Genomic DNA, 16,941 nt, shown 5'->3' on the forward strand with positions numbered 1-16,941 from the left:
GGGCTTTCGCCTGGCTGGCTCTGTGAGCGTAGGTCTTCCACAAGTGGCCAAGTGACACAAACAAATGGATTGTGCACGGGTCCAGGTCCTCTTCTGTTGGTTTTTTTTTAAGTGGCAGGGCGTTATTTGTCACAGGCAGGTAGCGGCAGGCTGAGGTGTACTTAGCTCGTGCGACCAGCATGGTTTCCTGGAAGTTTTGAGGAACACGTGGCTACGGACGTGCATGTTCACAGCAACTGCGGCTCCCAAGAGCTGTTTGTGCCCTCTAGGTGTGCAGCTGTGTGCATCTTCCGCGTGAAGCTATGTGCTTCATTCTGTCACAGCGTAACCCTGCTCCCGTTCTCTACGTGGGGTTTGGTAATGGCGGGGAGCACTTGGCCGTGCACCTCCCGAGAATAATCTCCTTTACCAAACTCGATTGCAGGTGACCTGTCCTGAATTTCCCTCTGCTGCTGCTCCTGTCAAAAGTGATCCCCTGTATAAAACTGCAGTCTGAAAAAGGAAAGGAATTCTCCAGCAAAGCGAGTTGACTATTGCAGGTGCTGAAAGCAAATGTCCTTAAGTGAAACAGTTTAAAAACCGTCCTGCGTGGAAGCTTTTCCTGCTGCCTCCCTGAAGCTGCAGCCAGATGTTCCTGCAGCAGAGCCGGGGGCAGCCCAGGACAGCGCTGCTGCCTGCGGGGGCTGCTGCCTGCAGGGGCTGCTGCCCGCACACCCTTACCTCATTCTGGCCTTGTAGTGCCGTCAGGGCAAAGGCGATGGATCATCATCTCACGGCCTCCAGGGTCCCAAATCATTGATCGGGGTTGGCCTTGACTTCTTCAATGAATTATTTTCCCTGCCACAGTTCAAATACATCTTTCATAGATGTTCTTCATTGTTTAATGCGCTGTTCTGAGCTCCTCCTTTATAAGCTGAATTATTGAATTGGGGAGAGAAAAGTGAAATCGGGTGATGTCTGTCATGCTGAGAACAGTTTCTTGCTGTGAAAAACTGCCAGGAAGGCAGGAGATGCAGCAACTGGGCTGTTACCTCTCGTGAAAAGGAGCGACTCCCATCCTGAGGAGTTAACTGCTGCCGTCCCGCTGCTGGAAGGCATCTGTCAGCACCTGGAGAAAGGGTGTTTGGGCTTCATTGCCCGCTGTCATTTTCTGTGTAGGCTGATACTCATCCTAGGAAGCCTGTAGCCCCAGCAGTGCTGCAGCTCTGGAATAAATTACTGGTCTGTGTATGATAGTAATTAAGAAAAATTCCTCACGTGTTCTTTGGGGGGAAAAGGTGACCGAGCGATGTTTGTGCCGTGTGCCCCACCTGCATGCATCCTCTCATGGTGTCGTCTGTGGGTGGGAGCAGGTCGGTGCAAGGCACAGCCTCCTTGGGCTCTGCAAGTCACACTGCCATAAAATAATAACATTCAGTAACGCAAACAGGACTGGGATAGTAGATTCCAGCGTCACAGCTCCTGCCTGACTTTAACAGGGGAGGGAAGGCTGAGATTTCAGTCGGGTGCAGGGTATCTCCACTTGCCTGCAGCGGCTTCTTTTCCTTTCCTAAAAGCGTTTTCCCCCAGCTCAGGACAGCCGCAGCGTGCCGTGCTCGGGGAGCATGCCTGGTGAGGACAGGGACCTGCCGTGTTGCCTGTACAGGCAGGAGATGCTCGGCTTCCTTGGGGATTGCAGTACTGCACGGGAGGAAAGTGAGATGGAGTCTCTCCCCCTTGTCCGCAAGACAGTGACTGCCAGCGCGCTGTGAAGGCACGGCTCCTTTTTAAAACGCCTCTCTAAATAGCGCAGCGGCGTATTGAAAAAGTTCTCTCTAATTCAGTGGCTCTGCCCCCATGGCTGCTCTCGGCTCCCTCCTCGTTCCTGCGGAGCTGTGCCGGCTGTCGGAGACAGGCGCTGCTCGGCATCTGTGTCAGCCAGCCGGCGGGAGAGCTGCGGGGGGAACTGACGGCAGCGGCTGTCGCGGCGGGAAGGCTGGAGCAGAAAGTGCCACGGCAAAGCGGTGCATCGGGCTGGGAGGCGGCAACCGGGACGCTCAACGGGCGCTTTTTGGAGTAGAGTCCCTGGATTGAACTGGAAGGGCGGGATTGCCAGGGAAGCCCGGGGTAAGTTGTCGTCCACCTGCCCGTCTGCGTACACTGTCCCTGCCGTATCAGGCACAGAAACTTCCATCTCAGCAGATCATCTCCTAAAGCCAGCCATAATGCACTGCCTTACTGTTCCAAGGAGGATTATAAAGGGCTGTGTGGGACCAGATGCACATGGAAAAAAATACCTGTAAGGGTTGAAATTGATACTTTCTGCAACAGGACTTTAAATCCAACCAGGTAGTTCAGAAACTCACAGCGTCTCCCCGGCATGACTCTGTCGATAGAAAAACCCAGCTTCAGGCTGAGTCCCAGACCAGTCTCTGCTCAGGTGCCCCGTGCCCAGCTCCCGGCAGGGCTTCAGTGCTGCTCTACTGGGGGGCCGCACTGGGCCGGGGAGCCGAGAGGCAGCACAGGAGGCAGAGGAGGCTGCAGCGGGCTCGGGTTATCGCAGCGCTTGCCGTCCTGGGAGCACGATCCCCCCACAGCATGGCACGGCACAGCACGGAGGCCAGGCTGCCCCTGGGCAGGGCAGGGGTGGTGACCAGGCTGATGGCAAACGCCAGAGCTGGGATGTCCCAGGGAGGCAGCTTGGGGCTGGGGGGGACACCACGGTCACGACCCCCCCAGCATCCAGCTGTTGGTGCCTGCTCAGCATCACCAGGAGAGCATCACCTCCCGGGGGCAGCAGGGAAGCGGCCTCTCTGCTGCCATTAATAAAAGAAACAAGTAAATGGCTTCAGCGTCATTTCATCACTACGTTGCCAGCCGGTCCCGTTTCGGGCTGTCCCGGCGGCGGAGCTGGCGGGTGCTCCCCAGGCTGTGGCACTCCCGTGGGAGCAAACCCACTGCCCAGCGTCTTCAGGGCAAAAAAGGCAGGTTGTGGGTTTGCACACCCGGGCATCAAGGCTGCAGTTGTGTTCAGATGTGGTTCTTGGACACGTGCTCAGACACGCCGAGGTGGGTCGGCTCCCCGCAGCCCCGCTGTCCTCGCGAGCAGTGGCACACGGGTGGGCTCGCCAGCTCATCGCCGAGACGTGCTCTCCGAGAGCCAAGGACTGCCGGGACAAGTCACCTCAAATAATGCAATCATACGAGAAGCCCCAGCCCACGGGTGCAGCAGGGGCGTGCAGGGGACCCTGCTCCCTGAGCCGAGCCGCTGCTGTCCGGGGCAGGGGCTGGCGTGAGCCCCCCACGCGTCCGGCACCCAGAGCGGGGTTTCTGCAGGAGGGTGCCCCCAACCAAGCAGGGCTGCAGGGCCAGGCTGCGGCCATACCGCGGGGCAGGGGGGGCCTGCACCCCTCGCCCAGGGACACCAGGCAGCCCGGTGCTTATCTTCCCCGTGCAGGACAGGGCTGCGGGGGCACAATTCCCCCAGCCGGCCACTGCCACCTCCACCCTGGGCTCTCTGGGGCCTGTTTCCCCAGCCTCTCCTCAACCTCTGGCCAGTCTCGCTGCCCTTCTCCGGACGTTCTCCATTTCATTGGTGCCTTCAGAGCAGCACCCCGAGCGCTCGGCTGAGCCCGGCCAAGACCTCCATGGGCATCATGTGTTGCTCCTGCCCTCGGCCACCCCCGGCAGTGATAAGGACAGCAGAAAGGTGACATTTCCAGGGCAAGGAGAAATACAAAATAACCGTGTGGCTCCATAAAATACTTCCATGTCCCCCCGTCTCCTTTCCCTATGCCTCCTGTCCCGCTTGGCTTCCTCCAAATGTTGATGACCGTGGGCCAGGAGGGAGCAGGCGTTTCCAAAATGCCGGCTGCAGGCTTTGGCCATGCCGGGGGGGCAGCAGCTGCCGCCGCAGGGACAGGGCACGGCGGGAGGGAGGGAAACCCCCCGTCTGTGAGGGGGTGGCCGCAGCCCCCCCAAACCCAGCAACATCAGGCTCTGCTCGGGGGGTTGCCCCAGGGGACCGGGGAGGGGGGACACGCTCCACTCCCCACCCGGTGGGCTGTCAGGGGGCTGGGGGGCACAGAGGGTGGCATGGGGTGTAGGACAGGTGGCCCAGAGCGTGACGCTGCCCGGGGGGTGACACCGGAGCCAGCCGCAGGGCCCGGGCAGGGCAGGGCGGCCCTGAGGTGGCGCAGCCCCGGGGTGGTGCAGGCCCCGGGGTGGCGCAGGCCTCAGGCGGGGCGGTGACACAGCCCCCGGGGCGGCCTGGCCCGGCGGCAGGCGGGCGGGCGGGCAGCCCAGGCCGGGGGGGCGGCAGCCGGGACCCCGCGCTAGGCCACGCCGCTCCCGCCCGCCGCCCGGCGCGGTCCCTTTAAGCGCGCCCGGGGGTCGGCCGCGCAGCTCTCGCGAGACCCGCCGTTGCGCCCCGCCCCGGCCCCGCCGAGCTCCGCGGCCGGGCCGGGGCGGGCCGCGGACTACGCGCCCCATGGTGCCCCGCGCGGAGCAACGGCCAATAGCGGCGCGGGCGAGGGGCGGGGACGGGCGGGCGGGCGGCCTATGGCGTGGCGCCCCGCTCCCGCGCGGGCGGGGCGGGCGGCCGCTCCCCGCCCCGGTCCCCCGGAAGTGATGTCACAGGCCCCATGTGAGCCGATTGCAACACATGCAGCGCGGAGAGGGGGAGCGCGAGCAGCCGGTGTCCGACGTCAGCGCCGCCGCCAGCCGCGCGCCGCCGGGGGGACCGGGCCTGAGGTGAGGGCGCGGCGGGCGGGTGGCGGCGGGGCCGGGACGGGTCGGGGCCGGGGTCTAACCGCTGTGTCTGTGCCGCCGGCCCGCCGCAGGCCGCCGCAGCCGCCGCCGCCGCAGCAGGAGGAGGAGGAGGAGGAGGAGGAGGAGAAGATGGCGGACGATCCCAGCGCTGCCGACCGCAACGTGGAGATCTGGAAGATCAAGAAGCTCATCAAAAGCCTGGAGGCGGCCCGCGGGTGAGCGGCGGGGCCTGCGCCGCCTCGGGGGCGGCCGCGGCGGGAGGGCGGCCGCGGGGCGGGCCGGTGGGCAGCGGGGTCACCCGCCCCGGGAACGTTGGGGGGGCGGGGAGGGGGGGGGGGGGTGTCCTGGCCGGAGCGGGAACCGGACCGAGGAGGCTGCCGCCCGGCCCTGGGCCTGCCGCCGCGGGGGCGAGGGGAGGGCGAGGCGCAGCCCCGGCCCGGCGGCCCCTTCCCGGGTCCCGGTGCCCTTTTGTCTCGCCGCGTGGTGAAGCAGCCGGGTCCCTGCGGCCGCTCAGGGCCTTGGGCTTAGAGAGAAAAGCGGGTCTGGGGTCTGGCGAATAGGGCCGGGAGGGCCGTGTGCCCCCCACCCCCCCCGCCCCCGGCACCACCGGGGAAGGCTTAGTCGCGGAAAGGAAGCGTAACCGTATTTCCCGCACGGGAAAAGGGCAGTGCCTGCCGCTAAGCTCCCCGCCGGTGGCGGCTCGGCAGCTGTTTCCCCCCCCCCCCCCCCCCGTAAGGGGCTGAGTTCCCTGCGGGGGTGTCACAGGTGTGTGTCCCGGCCCCGCCGCCCCGGGCGCAGGAGAGGGGACGCGGGGCCCGTGCTGGCTGCGGAGCTCCACGTCGCGTCCGGCCTCGCCGTGCCCGCTGGCCGCCCCGTGCCAGCTGGCACCGGGGAACGGCGGATTCCAGCTGGAGTAGACGGCTCCTCTGCCCCCCGTGCAGGCTGGGGCTCCTCCCAAGGGACCAGCTGGCCCGGGGAAGGCAGGAGGGTAAGGGCAGGGAGGCAGGGGCCGAGGCGGCCGTTACGGGCTTACTTTTCTTACCGACGCTTATTTGATCTTTCTCACCCCTTCACCTTTCAGTGAGAGTGCTTAGCTCCATTTTCCCAAAAGCAAGCTCTTCCAAAGTTTGGGTGGCGTTAAATTTCAAGTCTCTAATCCCACTTATATCGTCCTTGCGCTTTGATTTCTTTTTTCCCCACCAGAAGTGAAGCTGCTGGATGTTCTTCCAGCCTGCCCCATGCCAAAAGTGAAGTGGTGTCTGTTTCTGTGGGTAACTCGGCCGTGGCGTGTTGCGTGGGTCGGGAAGCGGCTCAGGCTTGAGTAATTGTAAGAACTATAGGTACCGGAGCTGTACAATAGCAAGGGAAGTGCGTGTCTCAGTATACAACGCAATAAAATGAAGATGATGGGTGACTCCTTAGCCACCCTTGTGGCTCCAGTTTCCATAGGCTCATCTGAACTGGTGTTCATCTAGCTGGGGCAGCACTGGTATCGTACTGTGGCCACCCAAAGGCAGGTTCCCTTTGAACAGCTCGCATAAGCCAAGACGCTGTCTTGTTCTTTCCTTAGTGCTGGCGTTTGTTCTTGTGTGTAGAGTAGGCCGGGGGAATCATTCAGCTGCAAACTAACCCAGGCAGGAGGGGCCAGGGGAAGAGAGTCCACGCCACAGATCTCCCTAAATTTGTTTTATCTGACTTACGATGTAGCTGTGCAAGGGATGGGGGTGTAGGAAGAGGGAGCGGGGAGCCAGGGTCTTCCTTCCCTGCAACAGAGTGGACTTTGACTACCGAAGCTGATCATTCAGCTGTGCCTTTGCACAATGTTGACAGCATGCGTTGTACTCGTGGGGAGGTCCCAGCAAGCACGGGAGCGTGTAAATTACTTCTGCCATGAAGTTGAAAGGGCTTGGGGAGCTACGGGCATCCGTTGCGGCTTGTGAAAACAGCTATCGGTCCCTGTAACAGTGCTGAGGGAGGCTGGGCTGTGTTTTGGAAACTTACAGCGAGCATTTTGGCTCTCCCTGATTCAAAATGCGGTAGCATAAGTATGTCTGCCTTTAGCGGCAGCTCTCATGTTGTTTGGAATAGATGAGTGTTGAAGAGAACAAGGTTAAAACTGGTATTGGAGAGCTCCAGGGAGAGGTGAGGCTGAAGGGCTAGCTCGGAGCGGGTGGCTGTTAGGGGTGGCAGCTTCTTGGGGCCACAGCCCAGATGTCTTCCCTCTTCACTATCAGTGATCCCTGGCACAACTCTACTTTGTGGTAAAGGTGCTGCAAGCACAAGAAAATGCATGTAGGAGGTTTAGCTGAGCCCTCTGGATCCAGCGTATCTCCTAGATGTCGTGATACTGCTGTTCTTTAATTTAATATGTGTGCTAGCTGCTAAACCGCCACCTGACGAAGGCTGCTGATGCTAGCAATCCTTGCTATAAGCAAGGTTATGCTGGTTATGTGTAAATGCGCGTCATGCTCCCAGGGAGTCCTAGCTACAATTATCCTAGTCTGTTTAGGTCCAGTAAGGGGAAGAGATGCTGAAACTTCTGCCACCAGAAGCGTTAGGCTCCCCGGCACAAGAGGTGTGAGGCAGTGAAACAGGCTTTTCCGGCCTTTGGGAGAGTCGCTTCCTCTTCCTGTGAAGTAGGAAGACCTGTTCTGGGGTGGATTAGGGGGCAAAGCCTTTAAATAGGGTGATGTGGAAGGCCAGGGACTCCTTGGCGTCTCCACCTTCCCTTACTCATGTACTCCTAATAGTGACCCAGCAGCAGTGTCCCAGTTTCGTGCGCTGGTTGTTCCTGCAGTGGATCAAAGGGACGGGAAATGGAGGAAGCTGGAGCTAGACATTCAGTTCGCATGTGGCGGTTGGGGCACCTCTGCTGTTATCCAGCTCTTTTGGTAAAATCTCAATGAAATCTGCAGAATGTTATCAAAATGTTAAGTGAGCAATAAGAGCAAGGAAATGCTTTTATGATGTCTGGGCTAGATGAGGTAAGTGGCAGTATTTGGTCAGAAAACCAAGGGAGAAGATTAGAGCTTCAGCTTTACCAGAAGCCGATCAGCTAGAGGCCAGCGAGGGTAAGACTGCTTCTCAAACTTTAAAGTAACATCCTAGCAAGAATGTCCTGTGTTATTTTGCCAGCCCTGCTTAGGAAAGCTGGCTTTCTCACTGATCTCTGGATAGCAAGAATCTGGCAAATCAAACCAAGGAAAAACAATTTTTAAAACCCCCAAACCCACCCCAAAACCCTGCCTCTGCTGGCAGGGAGTAGAAGGAGCTTTTGTCTGTGTCTTGCTTCCTAAAACAGAAGTGTCTGTTCTCTCCTCTTAGCTCTTCCAAAGTTGAGTTGCAAACTGTCTGATACTGTACAAAGTTGATGAGTTGATCTTTCTGATTTGGTGGGAAGGGGGAGTAGCTGGTATCTGCAGAGTACATATGAGTGAGAGCAAATGGGGCCCGAGTTCTGCGCTACAGGCAATTAACCTTTCTAGCCAGAAGAAGATGAGGGTAAAAGGCTGGTGATAAGCAAGTTAAGCCCTTGTGAGAAGTCTAGCCTTGTCGTTCCTCTCTGGTAGCTTGGAGTGCTCAGACTTTCATCAAGCATCTCTGCTTCTCCCCTACAAAGGAATTCTGCTTTCAGTCCACAGGTTTTGTAAAACGGAGTCTTGGTGAAAGACTCTGCCCCCCCCCCCCCCCCCAGAAGTTGCAGCCATGTTTTGGCATGTGGATGTTGCAGCAGCTCAAGCAGAAGTGGTATTAGCCGCTATGTTTTTCCTTTATGCGCTCTCTCGGGGCTTTTCTGCTGTTGCTTCATGCAGTTTTCCAGTGTCAGTGTTAAACTGACAATCACTCTTTGTTCCTTTGGTCTTTGCAGTTCTGAATAGTTAGCAGGGCTATGGTCAGTTTTTTCTGCTAATCTAAGCTGTAAATGCTTGGCAAAATCAAGTATCAGCAACAGCTAGCAGTCTCCTTGCAGGCTTAGGCCTGAGATGTCACATCTGAATCACGTTTGGAAAACTTCTTAAAGTCTTAGGGCTTTCTTCCTGCAAACGGCTCTGCTCGGTGACGGTTTACTAACACCTCCGCTGGCCGGATGGACTTTCTGACCCCGAGTGAGAGCGCAGCAGGTGCTGATGCAGGGTGTGGAGCTGCATTATAATGGTAAAACCTTTAGGAACCTGCTCCCTTGAGACATCTCTCCTGCCTTGAGCTTAAAGGCAGGGCTAGACTTCTGTTCAGAGCAGTAGCCCTTATGGGTTATTTTACTGAAACAGGGAAAGAGGAGGCAAAGAGAATGGTGTCTTTGAAGGCTCTGTCTGCAAGCACAACTAAGATTGACAGTGTGTCGAAGAAGTTTTTCCAAATCAAGTATTTTGGAAGGTGGAGGGAACAGGGCATATGCATGCTTCTGAGCAAATGCAGAAACTAAGTCTGAACAAGTAACTTACTCTGGTTGTAACTGGAAGAAATGTATCAAGGCAGGAGAATGGAGAAATGGCAAGAGAAAGGGAAGTCTTGGTGTCTCCAGAGCCATGGGAAAGCAAAGCGATGCAGTTTCCTGCTAGCTTTTGGATTCTGCCAAGTTGAGACTTCCATCTGCTATATGGGAGAAACCAAATGTGAGACAAATAAAAAGTCACCAGGAAGGACAGAGGCCTGAAAATGTGCGTGAATTTCTGCAAAGTGAAACACATACTAGTTCTGCGTGAGGGAGGAAAAGCTGACCTGTCGCTTAGGCATAAATGATTTGCCCAGGTTGTGTTGCAGAAAGCATCATTTGCAGCTGGGTTCTCCTGCAGTCCGTCTGGAGCCTTGCTGGTCCTGATGGACGGGCCCAACTTGGAATTAGCTGCAGGCTGCTGCTGTTTCCCAGCCTTGTGCCACAGGGACAGGAGGCTTGCTTGGGAGAAGGCCGGGAGTAGGCTGTGCATCTCCGCACCTTGTTCTGGGGTGTCCTGGGATGATGCCACTTTTGTGACCAGGCAAGTTGGCAAGGCTGAGACCTGTTTGGACAACCTGGTGGTTCTGGAGAACAATATAGTCTTGGCCTGTTCTACTGTTAGCGTGGTGGGCCTTTCCAAAAGTGACCTGGAAGCCCACCTTCCTGTGAGGTAACACTGCAGCTGTGAATGCTGCAGCAGCACTAGCTGCTGGGATAAATTTAGGAAATAACTGGGGTCAGTTGCAAGTAGATGTCCTGTACGGGTTTGCCTTGTTGCTGATTTCTTTTGAACAAAGTGCTGGGAAACTGGTGGTGCCAGGGTTATGTTGTGCTCCACCGGTGAGCTGTATTTCTCTCCTGAATTAGGCAGTGCAAATACTCAGACACTCCTGGGAGCATCTGCAGCGCTTGACTGTAGATGCCTTGTTCTGCTGCTGGCAGGTGCTCTACAGCTTCCCTGCACTGAAGTTGCAACTGTGCTGGAATAACTGTTGAACAGTTGAATGTGCTGGAATAGTTGATTCTTAACTCCAGTGTGAATTCCTCTACTGCACCATATATGCATATAAGATATAGTACACCATATATAGTGGTGTACTGTATCTATGTGATTGTAACAATACCACCTTGTCTAGGCAAGTACCAGTATAACTATCTTGTCTTTAAGTGATGTCATACATCAGGAGGAGGATTTGGTGTGGTCTTTCATCGCTGTGACTGGCTTTTGGCCACGTTGCCAGAGATGTGTTGGTTCAGAGGCTTCCTCTCCTGCTCCCAGGCTGGCAGCAGATCTCTTTCCCTACCTTCTTTATCGGGATCTGTTTGTCGTTGTGGCTGTGCCTCGGGTCTGGGCTCCGGGAAACAGTTTAACCGTTGATACAGGATCTGTTTCTGCAGAGCTGAAGCTTTCACCTTAGAACGTGGAGTATGATGGAGACCTTGAACCGGGCCTGGGTGAGCTGGTCGATCGGTGAAGGGCAGTGCTGTGGCAAGGTACTACTTGGCTTTCCAACTTGTGCTGTGTTCATTAGGTTGCAGTGCTGATATGTCGTGCTAGTGCCAGTCATGGGATAGCCTTGAGGATCTCTCCACAGCAGGCTGATGTCTCCAGTGGACCTACCTTTGCTAAAAGTCTTTTGCTTCTGCTGCAGTCTGGGCTGGGCCTGCCTTGGGGTAAATGGCTGTCTTTCACTCTGTGGGGAATGTGAGACAGATGAGTGGGGCAAGGACTGGAAGAGTAGCATCTGCAGGGTGGCATGTGGAATTTATCTTTACTGACAATGAGTTTTCTGCTTTGGTTTTATGATCCGCCATTGAAGTGCGGAGTGTTTAGGGAAGAGGTTATGATTTAAGTTCTTACCTAAACCGAATTGCTTCCTCGAAGTAGTGCCTTCTCAGCCCACTTGTCTTAAGGGTAGTTTCTAAAGGAGGTCACGTTTCTGTTAGAGGTAAAGCCTATAATATTAATACTGCCTTTTGCTTCTGGTAGTGTGAGGAGAAGGAGGAGACATTTGCAGAGAGGCCAGAATAGAAATAGTCCAGGGCAGAAGTGATACCTGAGGGCTCTGTGGCAGGTAGGTGTGTAGGATGTACTGCAGCTGCTTACACGCTGTTTCCCTGCTTTGCTCGAGTCTCTTCAGGCTGCCAGTCTCCATAGTGCTGGGGTTAGAAACTGAATATGGATTTCATGTGAGCGGGGCTGATCAGACCTCTCAGGCCTAAGGCAGTGTCTCTTAAGAGGTTGTGTTTTGGTGGTCTCGAGGGTGGGTGGTCTGAGAAAGTTGCCCTCTCCCTGTGCCAGGTGAGAAGGCAGCCAGAGCCGGGGCCAGTGTCCAAAGGGTTGTTGACATTCTGCTGGTTGCCTGTGTCTAACTTTTGTAAAACATTTCCTGGGCATCTCATCTGCTGGCTCTACCTGTTCCTTTTGAATTATAACAACAATTAGGAACTGCTGTTTTGAGAGTACACGCTAGCAAGTGGCAGAAAATGACCTATCTGGGAGAACGGTTACGTGTCAGACAAGAACTCTAGTAAGTGTGTTATAGCCCTTGGTAGTTCAGCAGCTTGATACCCTCTTTTACAACTGCGTGAATCATTAGTGAACAGTGTGATTCATACACAGATCATCACTCACATAGAGCTAATGAATGAGCCCCTGACTACTGCTGAAGACAAATGATGTGGTGGAAGATGGGAACAAGCACCTCAAAAGAGGACAGACTTTTTTGGCTTTGTGGCAACTGGATTTCTTTTTTCCCCCTGTTGGCTCCCTATTCCCATGTAGCTCTGAGGCATTAACATCTTGACAAGCAAATCTGGATTTGTTGCTTCAGTCCCTCAGTGTACTACTTGTATCCAACTAATGCAACAAGTCTTTTAAACTGAGGACATTAATAATTGGAGAGGGAGGAGGGAGAGCAGGGGAGCTGTGGCAAAACTGAGCCTCCCAGTGAGTCACAAATGTCTGAAGTGCAGAGACGTCTGTTCCACTTACCAGTAATTGGGCATCCGGGCTTTCTGCATGAGGTCAGATGCAGCCAATAAGGCCTATTCAAAACATGCCTACGCAATTATGTTTTGTGATGTGTTGCCTTTGATCCAAGGATTTCAGGGTGGCATTGATTCACCTTCCCTGTGGGGTGTGCAGTATCCACTCGTGCTGATTCAGTGCTCTTCAGCAGTACGGGATGAAGTCAGGATCTGCTCCTGGAGCTGCAGAACTGATTCAGGATCTGGGTGCTGGTGGTTGCCTGAGCAGCAGCCGCAGTGTCGGAGCTGGCTCCAGTTGGGGACGGGAGGAAGCTCGGAGCATGGAGCTGCTTATGTTGACCTCTGTGCAGGTAGCGCGTGCTGGACCAGTGGGCAAGGGCTCACTGTTACCTGCTACCTGTGCAGCCTTCGGACACGTGATACCTGGCCAAATTCTCTGCTATGTGGAGGAATAGAGGTCTGTGACCCGCTTCTTCTTTCACCTCCTTTCTGTCCCTGGGGAGTGATGCCTGCTGAGCTCAAGAGGCAGATCCTGGCAGCAGGCCAGCGACTGCTGAGGAGGGGAAAGCACTACCTTGCCTGACCCGTGGTGAGACACTAGCCAGTCTCGCTTCTGCTCCTTTGCTGAAGCGGCCATTTGCTGCCTCCCTGTGGGAAACTTTCCCTTCCTGCTGAAGCAGGGGGTGCACTGAGGAAAGCAGGCTCACTTCTCTTTTCCAGGGTGGGTTCTGGCTTGGTGCTTCACTCCCTAGCTTGCACTCGCTAAGCTTGCTTGGCATCTGGGGGCTTTTCCTATTTGAGAAGGTCAGTGGGTTAGACTAAGAGGGCAGAATACCTTTTCAGGACAGTCTTAATGTCTGCGTTCAAGCTGTTTCTGGTTACGCAAAGTGCTTTTTCTATCTCATCTGCCAGCATTGCAGGAAGAAGATATACAAGATTCCTGTCTAGGGCTCTGGGACAGAACTACAGCGGGAGAACTTGGCATTGTGTGAGCCATGGTGGCAATAGCTGCGTGGCCTCATGCTGTGCAGCTAAGTGATTTTCCTTTGTCCAGGGTAGAGGTGGCATTCAAAGACTGACAGGGGAATTAGCTATCTGGAGTGTTTCTTTGACTCAGGGAAGGGGGGCTTGCTTTCCCCAATTAATGCCTATGCTGAAAAGTACTCTTGAGGAAAGAATTACTTGGTCTCCTGGCTCTGTGATCCTCCCCTGATATCCACCCTGCCCCCATCTTGTGCTTTTTCTGTGCTTCTGAGGTGGTGCTGGATCCAGAGAGGTCATCTCTGCCTTACTTTTGCTTGGGAACTGGTCTCTTCCATACCTTCATACCCTTTTTTTGGATGACCTGGAAAGCTTTGAGTAACAACTTATATTGATGTCGCCTTTGAGTAGATGATCCAGAGTTGTGTATGCTGTGGTGAAATGCAGAATGCCTCTGAGGTGGGGGTTGTGAGGTTCTTGCTGAAATGATGCTGTAAAAAGTACTGCCAACAGCATGGCTTTCAGCTCAACTTTACATTAGACTTCAAAGGAGTTAATGGTATGTCCCATTGTCCGCTAACCGGTGTTGTGTGCTCTGTCTAGGTCTCTGTGCAGCACTTGTCTCCTGCTCAGGCTGTGCTTTGAGCCCATCATCTGAACAGGGGGTGGGATTTCATCTGTTTCTGATGGAGACATCACAAAAAAACTGTTGCTTCTCAAGCAGCAATTAGATTGAGGCACGTTGCCTGTGTTTGTCACAAAGCATTCAGCCGATGTTCTCACACAGTGCAGTCTTTGGGTAAGCTTCCAGATGACGTTGCCTCTGAAGCACTGAAGGGATCCTAGACTCTTAAGATTGTCTCTGCTCTTTCATAGCAGGCTGACGGGATTTCCAGGAAAAGTTATGTAGCTTTTGCATCTGCTGTTGTCTCTCTAGATTTGGCATCTCAAGTGGACTTGAGCCACTTCCTATTTGATGAAGGCTTTGTGTTATTAAAAGACATTAAGCCTTTAAAGGGCACAGCTATGACCTGTTTATGTACTTCACAGCCATAATTCATAAGTTGTAAGAGCATATATGTAGAACTTCCCTACGGCAAGGTCAACGCTGTTGCATACAGGGCTTGTTTGAATAGGGAGTGTCTAATGGCCTATGTTTTGTAAGAGAACCCAAACCAGCAATTTCGTACTTGCCTATACCAAAGGACACTTACTTTTTATAGCACTTCATTTAACATCTCTGCTCAGATACAGGATCAAAAAACCCTCAAATATTCTTTACTTACATCACTGCTTATGTGGACTGTGCTCTCAACTTAGTCCTTCGCTGAAGAATCATGTGCCTGCAGCGCTGTGTGGATATTTGTTCAGAAGTAGCTCTCTTCTCTTGGCCCTGTGGTATGTGCCTGGTGCAGTTCTGCCTTAGATTGTATAGATATTGCTGGCATCCGTCTTCAGCTGGCTGTGGATGTGTCAGTGATGGAACTGGTCTAGTCGTCATATAACTTCAGTAGTCTTGGCTGTCCAGGCAGCTTGGGCTTCTCGGTACGTGTGATGCCTGCCCAGTAATCCTCAGTCCTCTTGGATGGAGACCAACAGATGTTACCTTGGGAAGGTAACATCGCTTGAAGCAGTATGTGGCAACAGTTATTTCATAGAAAGCTTCCTGGCTGTGGTATGTGGTTAAGGTCAGATTATCTGAAAGCTGTTAGCTCCATGCTCCTGCCAGTCTCTGGCAGTCACATATAGGCCTCATGCTGCTCTTGGTTCCTGGGGAAAGCAAGACGCTCATGAAGCTAGTGCCCTGTAAAAATAAGCTCATTTTGAGTCATAGAGAATGACTGACCTGCCTTGCCTCTATCTCCACATTACACAGTGTGCTATTAGCGTAAAATGTTTCATTGTGGAACAACTACAGCTCAGCTGCTGTTTGTCAAGTCTCCTCTGATACCACAGGATCGGTCAGTAACTGCTATTTATATAGCACATCTGTTAAATTAATGCTCTCCCTTGCCAGTGCATATCCCAAATTCCAGGAGACAGGTTGAGTGACTGTTCCTCCTCAGACTTCTGGTTGGGATTGCTCTTCTCTGCCAAGTCGAGGGTAGCTACAGTCGGTGCTTGCTGGTTTGGTTTTTGTGTGGTATGCGGCCATGCAGGTAGCCATTTTACTGACATAATGCTGTGTAAGATGGTAGGAGTCTTTTAGAAAACCACTAGAGCAGTTTCTAGTTTCAGCTGAAAGCTGAAGGTCTAAGGATCTGTTCAGCTGTTCCTTCTGACGGGCAAAAGAGTAGAAATCGAATCCCTGTAGATGAAGATGGCCACCCAGAACAGGAGGCTCAACTGCCAGCTGTAATGAAAACCATCCATGGGGTATACTTGGCAGCTTATTTGAAATGTGGTACACTGCTCGCTTTGTGCACTTGCCTTCTGTTGTGGTGGCTTCCTCATGCTGAACCATAAAACGCGTACCCAGTGGGCACCGCTCCTGATGCCAAACGTGGCTTGGGACTCAGCACAGCAATCCAGCTGGTGTAAGTATCTTCTGTGAAATCCCTGCTCTTGCTTCTGGAAAGAACCCAACAGTTCTCTTCTTGGTTTGCAATACCACAGCTGTCATAAGGCACGGTGAGATGCTGTCGGATGATACCTCTTAGGCAGTGCAGGAAGGTCTTGCAGGGAAAACGAGCTGCTTGGATGCCGTAGTACCTGCTTGCAGGTAAAACTTTTGCCAAAACTTTTCCCTTCAGCTTTTTGGGGCTGGGTTAGCAATGATTCAGCACCGCACATGCTGCCACTCGCTGTGGTAACTTCTTAACGTTTGCTTTTAGGCCTCTCTGACTGGGAGAGCTGTTTGTTTTGTGGTACAGTTGTCTGAAATTCAAACTGTAGTAACGTTGAAGTTTTAATAATAGAACAGGCTGTCCTATCCACAAACCTCCATTTTCTAAAGAACTTGCTGTCTCGAGAGAGCAAAATGTGCTTGTTTTTGCTTCCCCCTTTCCCCCAAACAGCTTTCTGGCAGGCTGTAGGAGCAAGGTTGGAGCCCACCTGCAGTGGTTTAGGAGCAAAGTTGGAGCCCTGATCATCATCTTCTATCCTAGAGGTACCTAATGCTGGTACCTTCCAGGCCATGCTAAGTCTGAGCTAATTGCCAATTACTGGCAGGGCTGGCACAGTGTGAGTAGTAACCATAGTACCCAGACAGTGAAGTGTTTCTACCTTGCCAGAGGTTGGCACTTAATTGCCCCCTTGTTTCTTTGTCGTGTGTGGACAGGTGCCCTTAGTGCTTTTAATGGTTTTCTCCTCTCCAGTCCCTTGTGCGGTGGCACATGTCCTGCTGTCCTGGGGTCCAGGATGCCTGTTTCTTACAAAGCAAACATTTTGGAGCATTTTGGGTCTTGATGCACGTACTTGCATTACAATGGCAGCTCTTTGGCTGCTGTGCAGGCACTCCTTAGCCCAGAATAGGGACAGCAACTGTCTCTAGCTGCTTAAAACTTCCTGGCTCAGTTCAGTCTGAAAGCATTAGCTTCCAGCTGATCCAGTATAATTTGTCTTGGGTGCACTAAAACCGGGGCAGGGGAGAACCTCTTAGCAATGCTGCGTTTTGAAATAGGGATCCTGCTGAGCAGAATATAATCTGGAGCGCTTCGGGTCCATCCTTCCTGCAGGAGCACTGGGGATGATACAGGAAAGAACCAGCTCATCGCACGTTCGATCCCGAGCTGCCAGTGTGAGCACTGCCCTTAATCTAGATTGATTACTTAATTGTTCACTGT

At 53.9% G+C, this 16,941-nt stretch overlaps 1 protein-coding gene across 1 annotated transcript in view; it reads left to right on the forward strand.

Moving 5' to 3' along the window:
- The first annotated feature begins 4,857 nt into the window (after nucleotides 1-4,857).
- The window catches only part of ETF1 (eukaryotic translation termination factor 1), a 28,535-nt gene continuing 16,451 nt past the window's right edge, over nucleotides 4,858-16,941 (forward strand). Inside the window, exon 1 of the mRNA XM_050905399.1 lies at nucleotides 4,858-4,964. Within this exon, the coding sequence (XP_050761356.1) occupies nucleotides 4,879-4,964 (86 nt within the window). The 5' untranslated portion in view covers nucleotides 4,858-4,878. The remainder of the gene's footprint in view (nucleotides 4,965-16,941) is intronic.

Source organism: Gymnogyps californianus, chromosome 14, assembly GCF_018139145.2.
Source record: "Gymnogyps californianus isolate 813 chromosome 14, ASM1813914v2, whole genome shotgun sequence".
NCBI classification, from domain to species: Eukaryota; Metazoa; Chordata; class Aves; order Accipitriformes; family Cathartidae; genus Gymnogyps; species Gymnogyps californianus.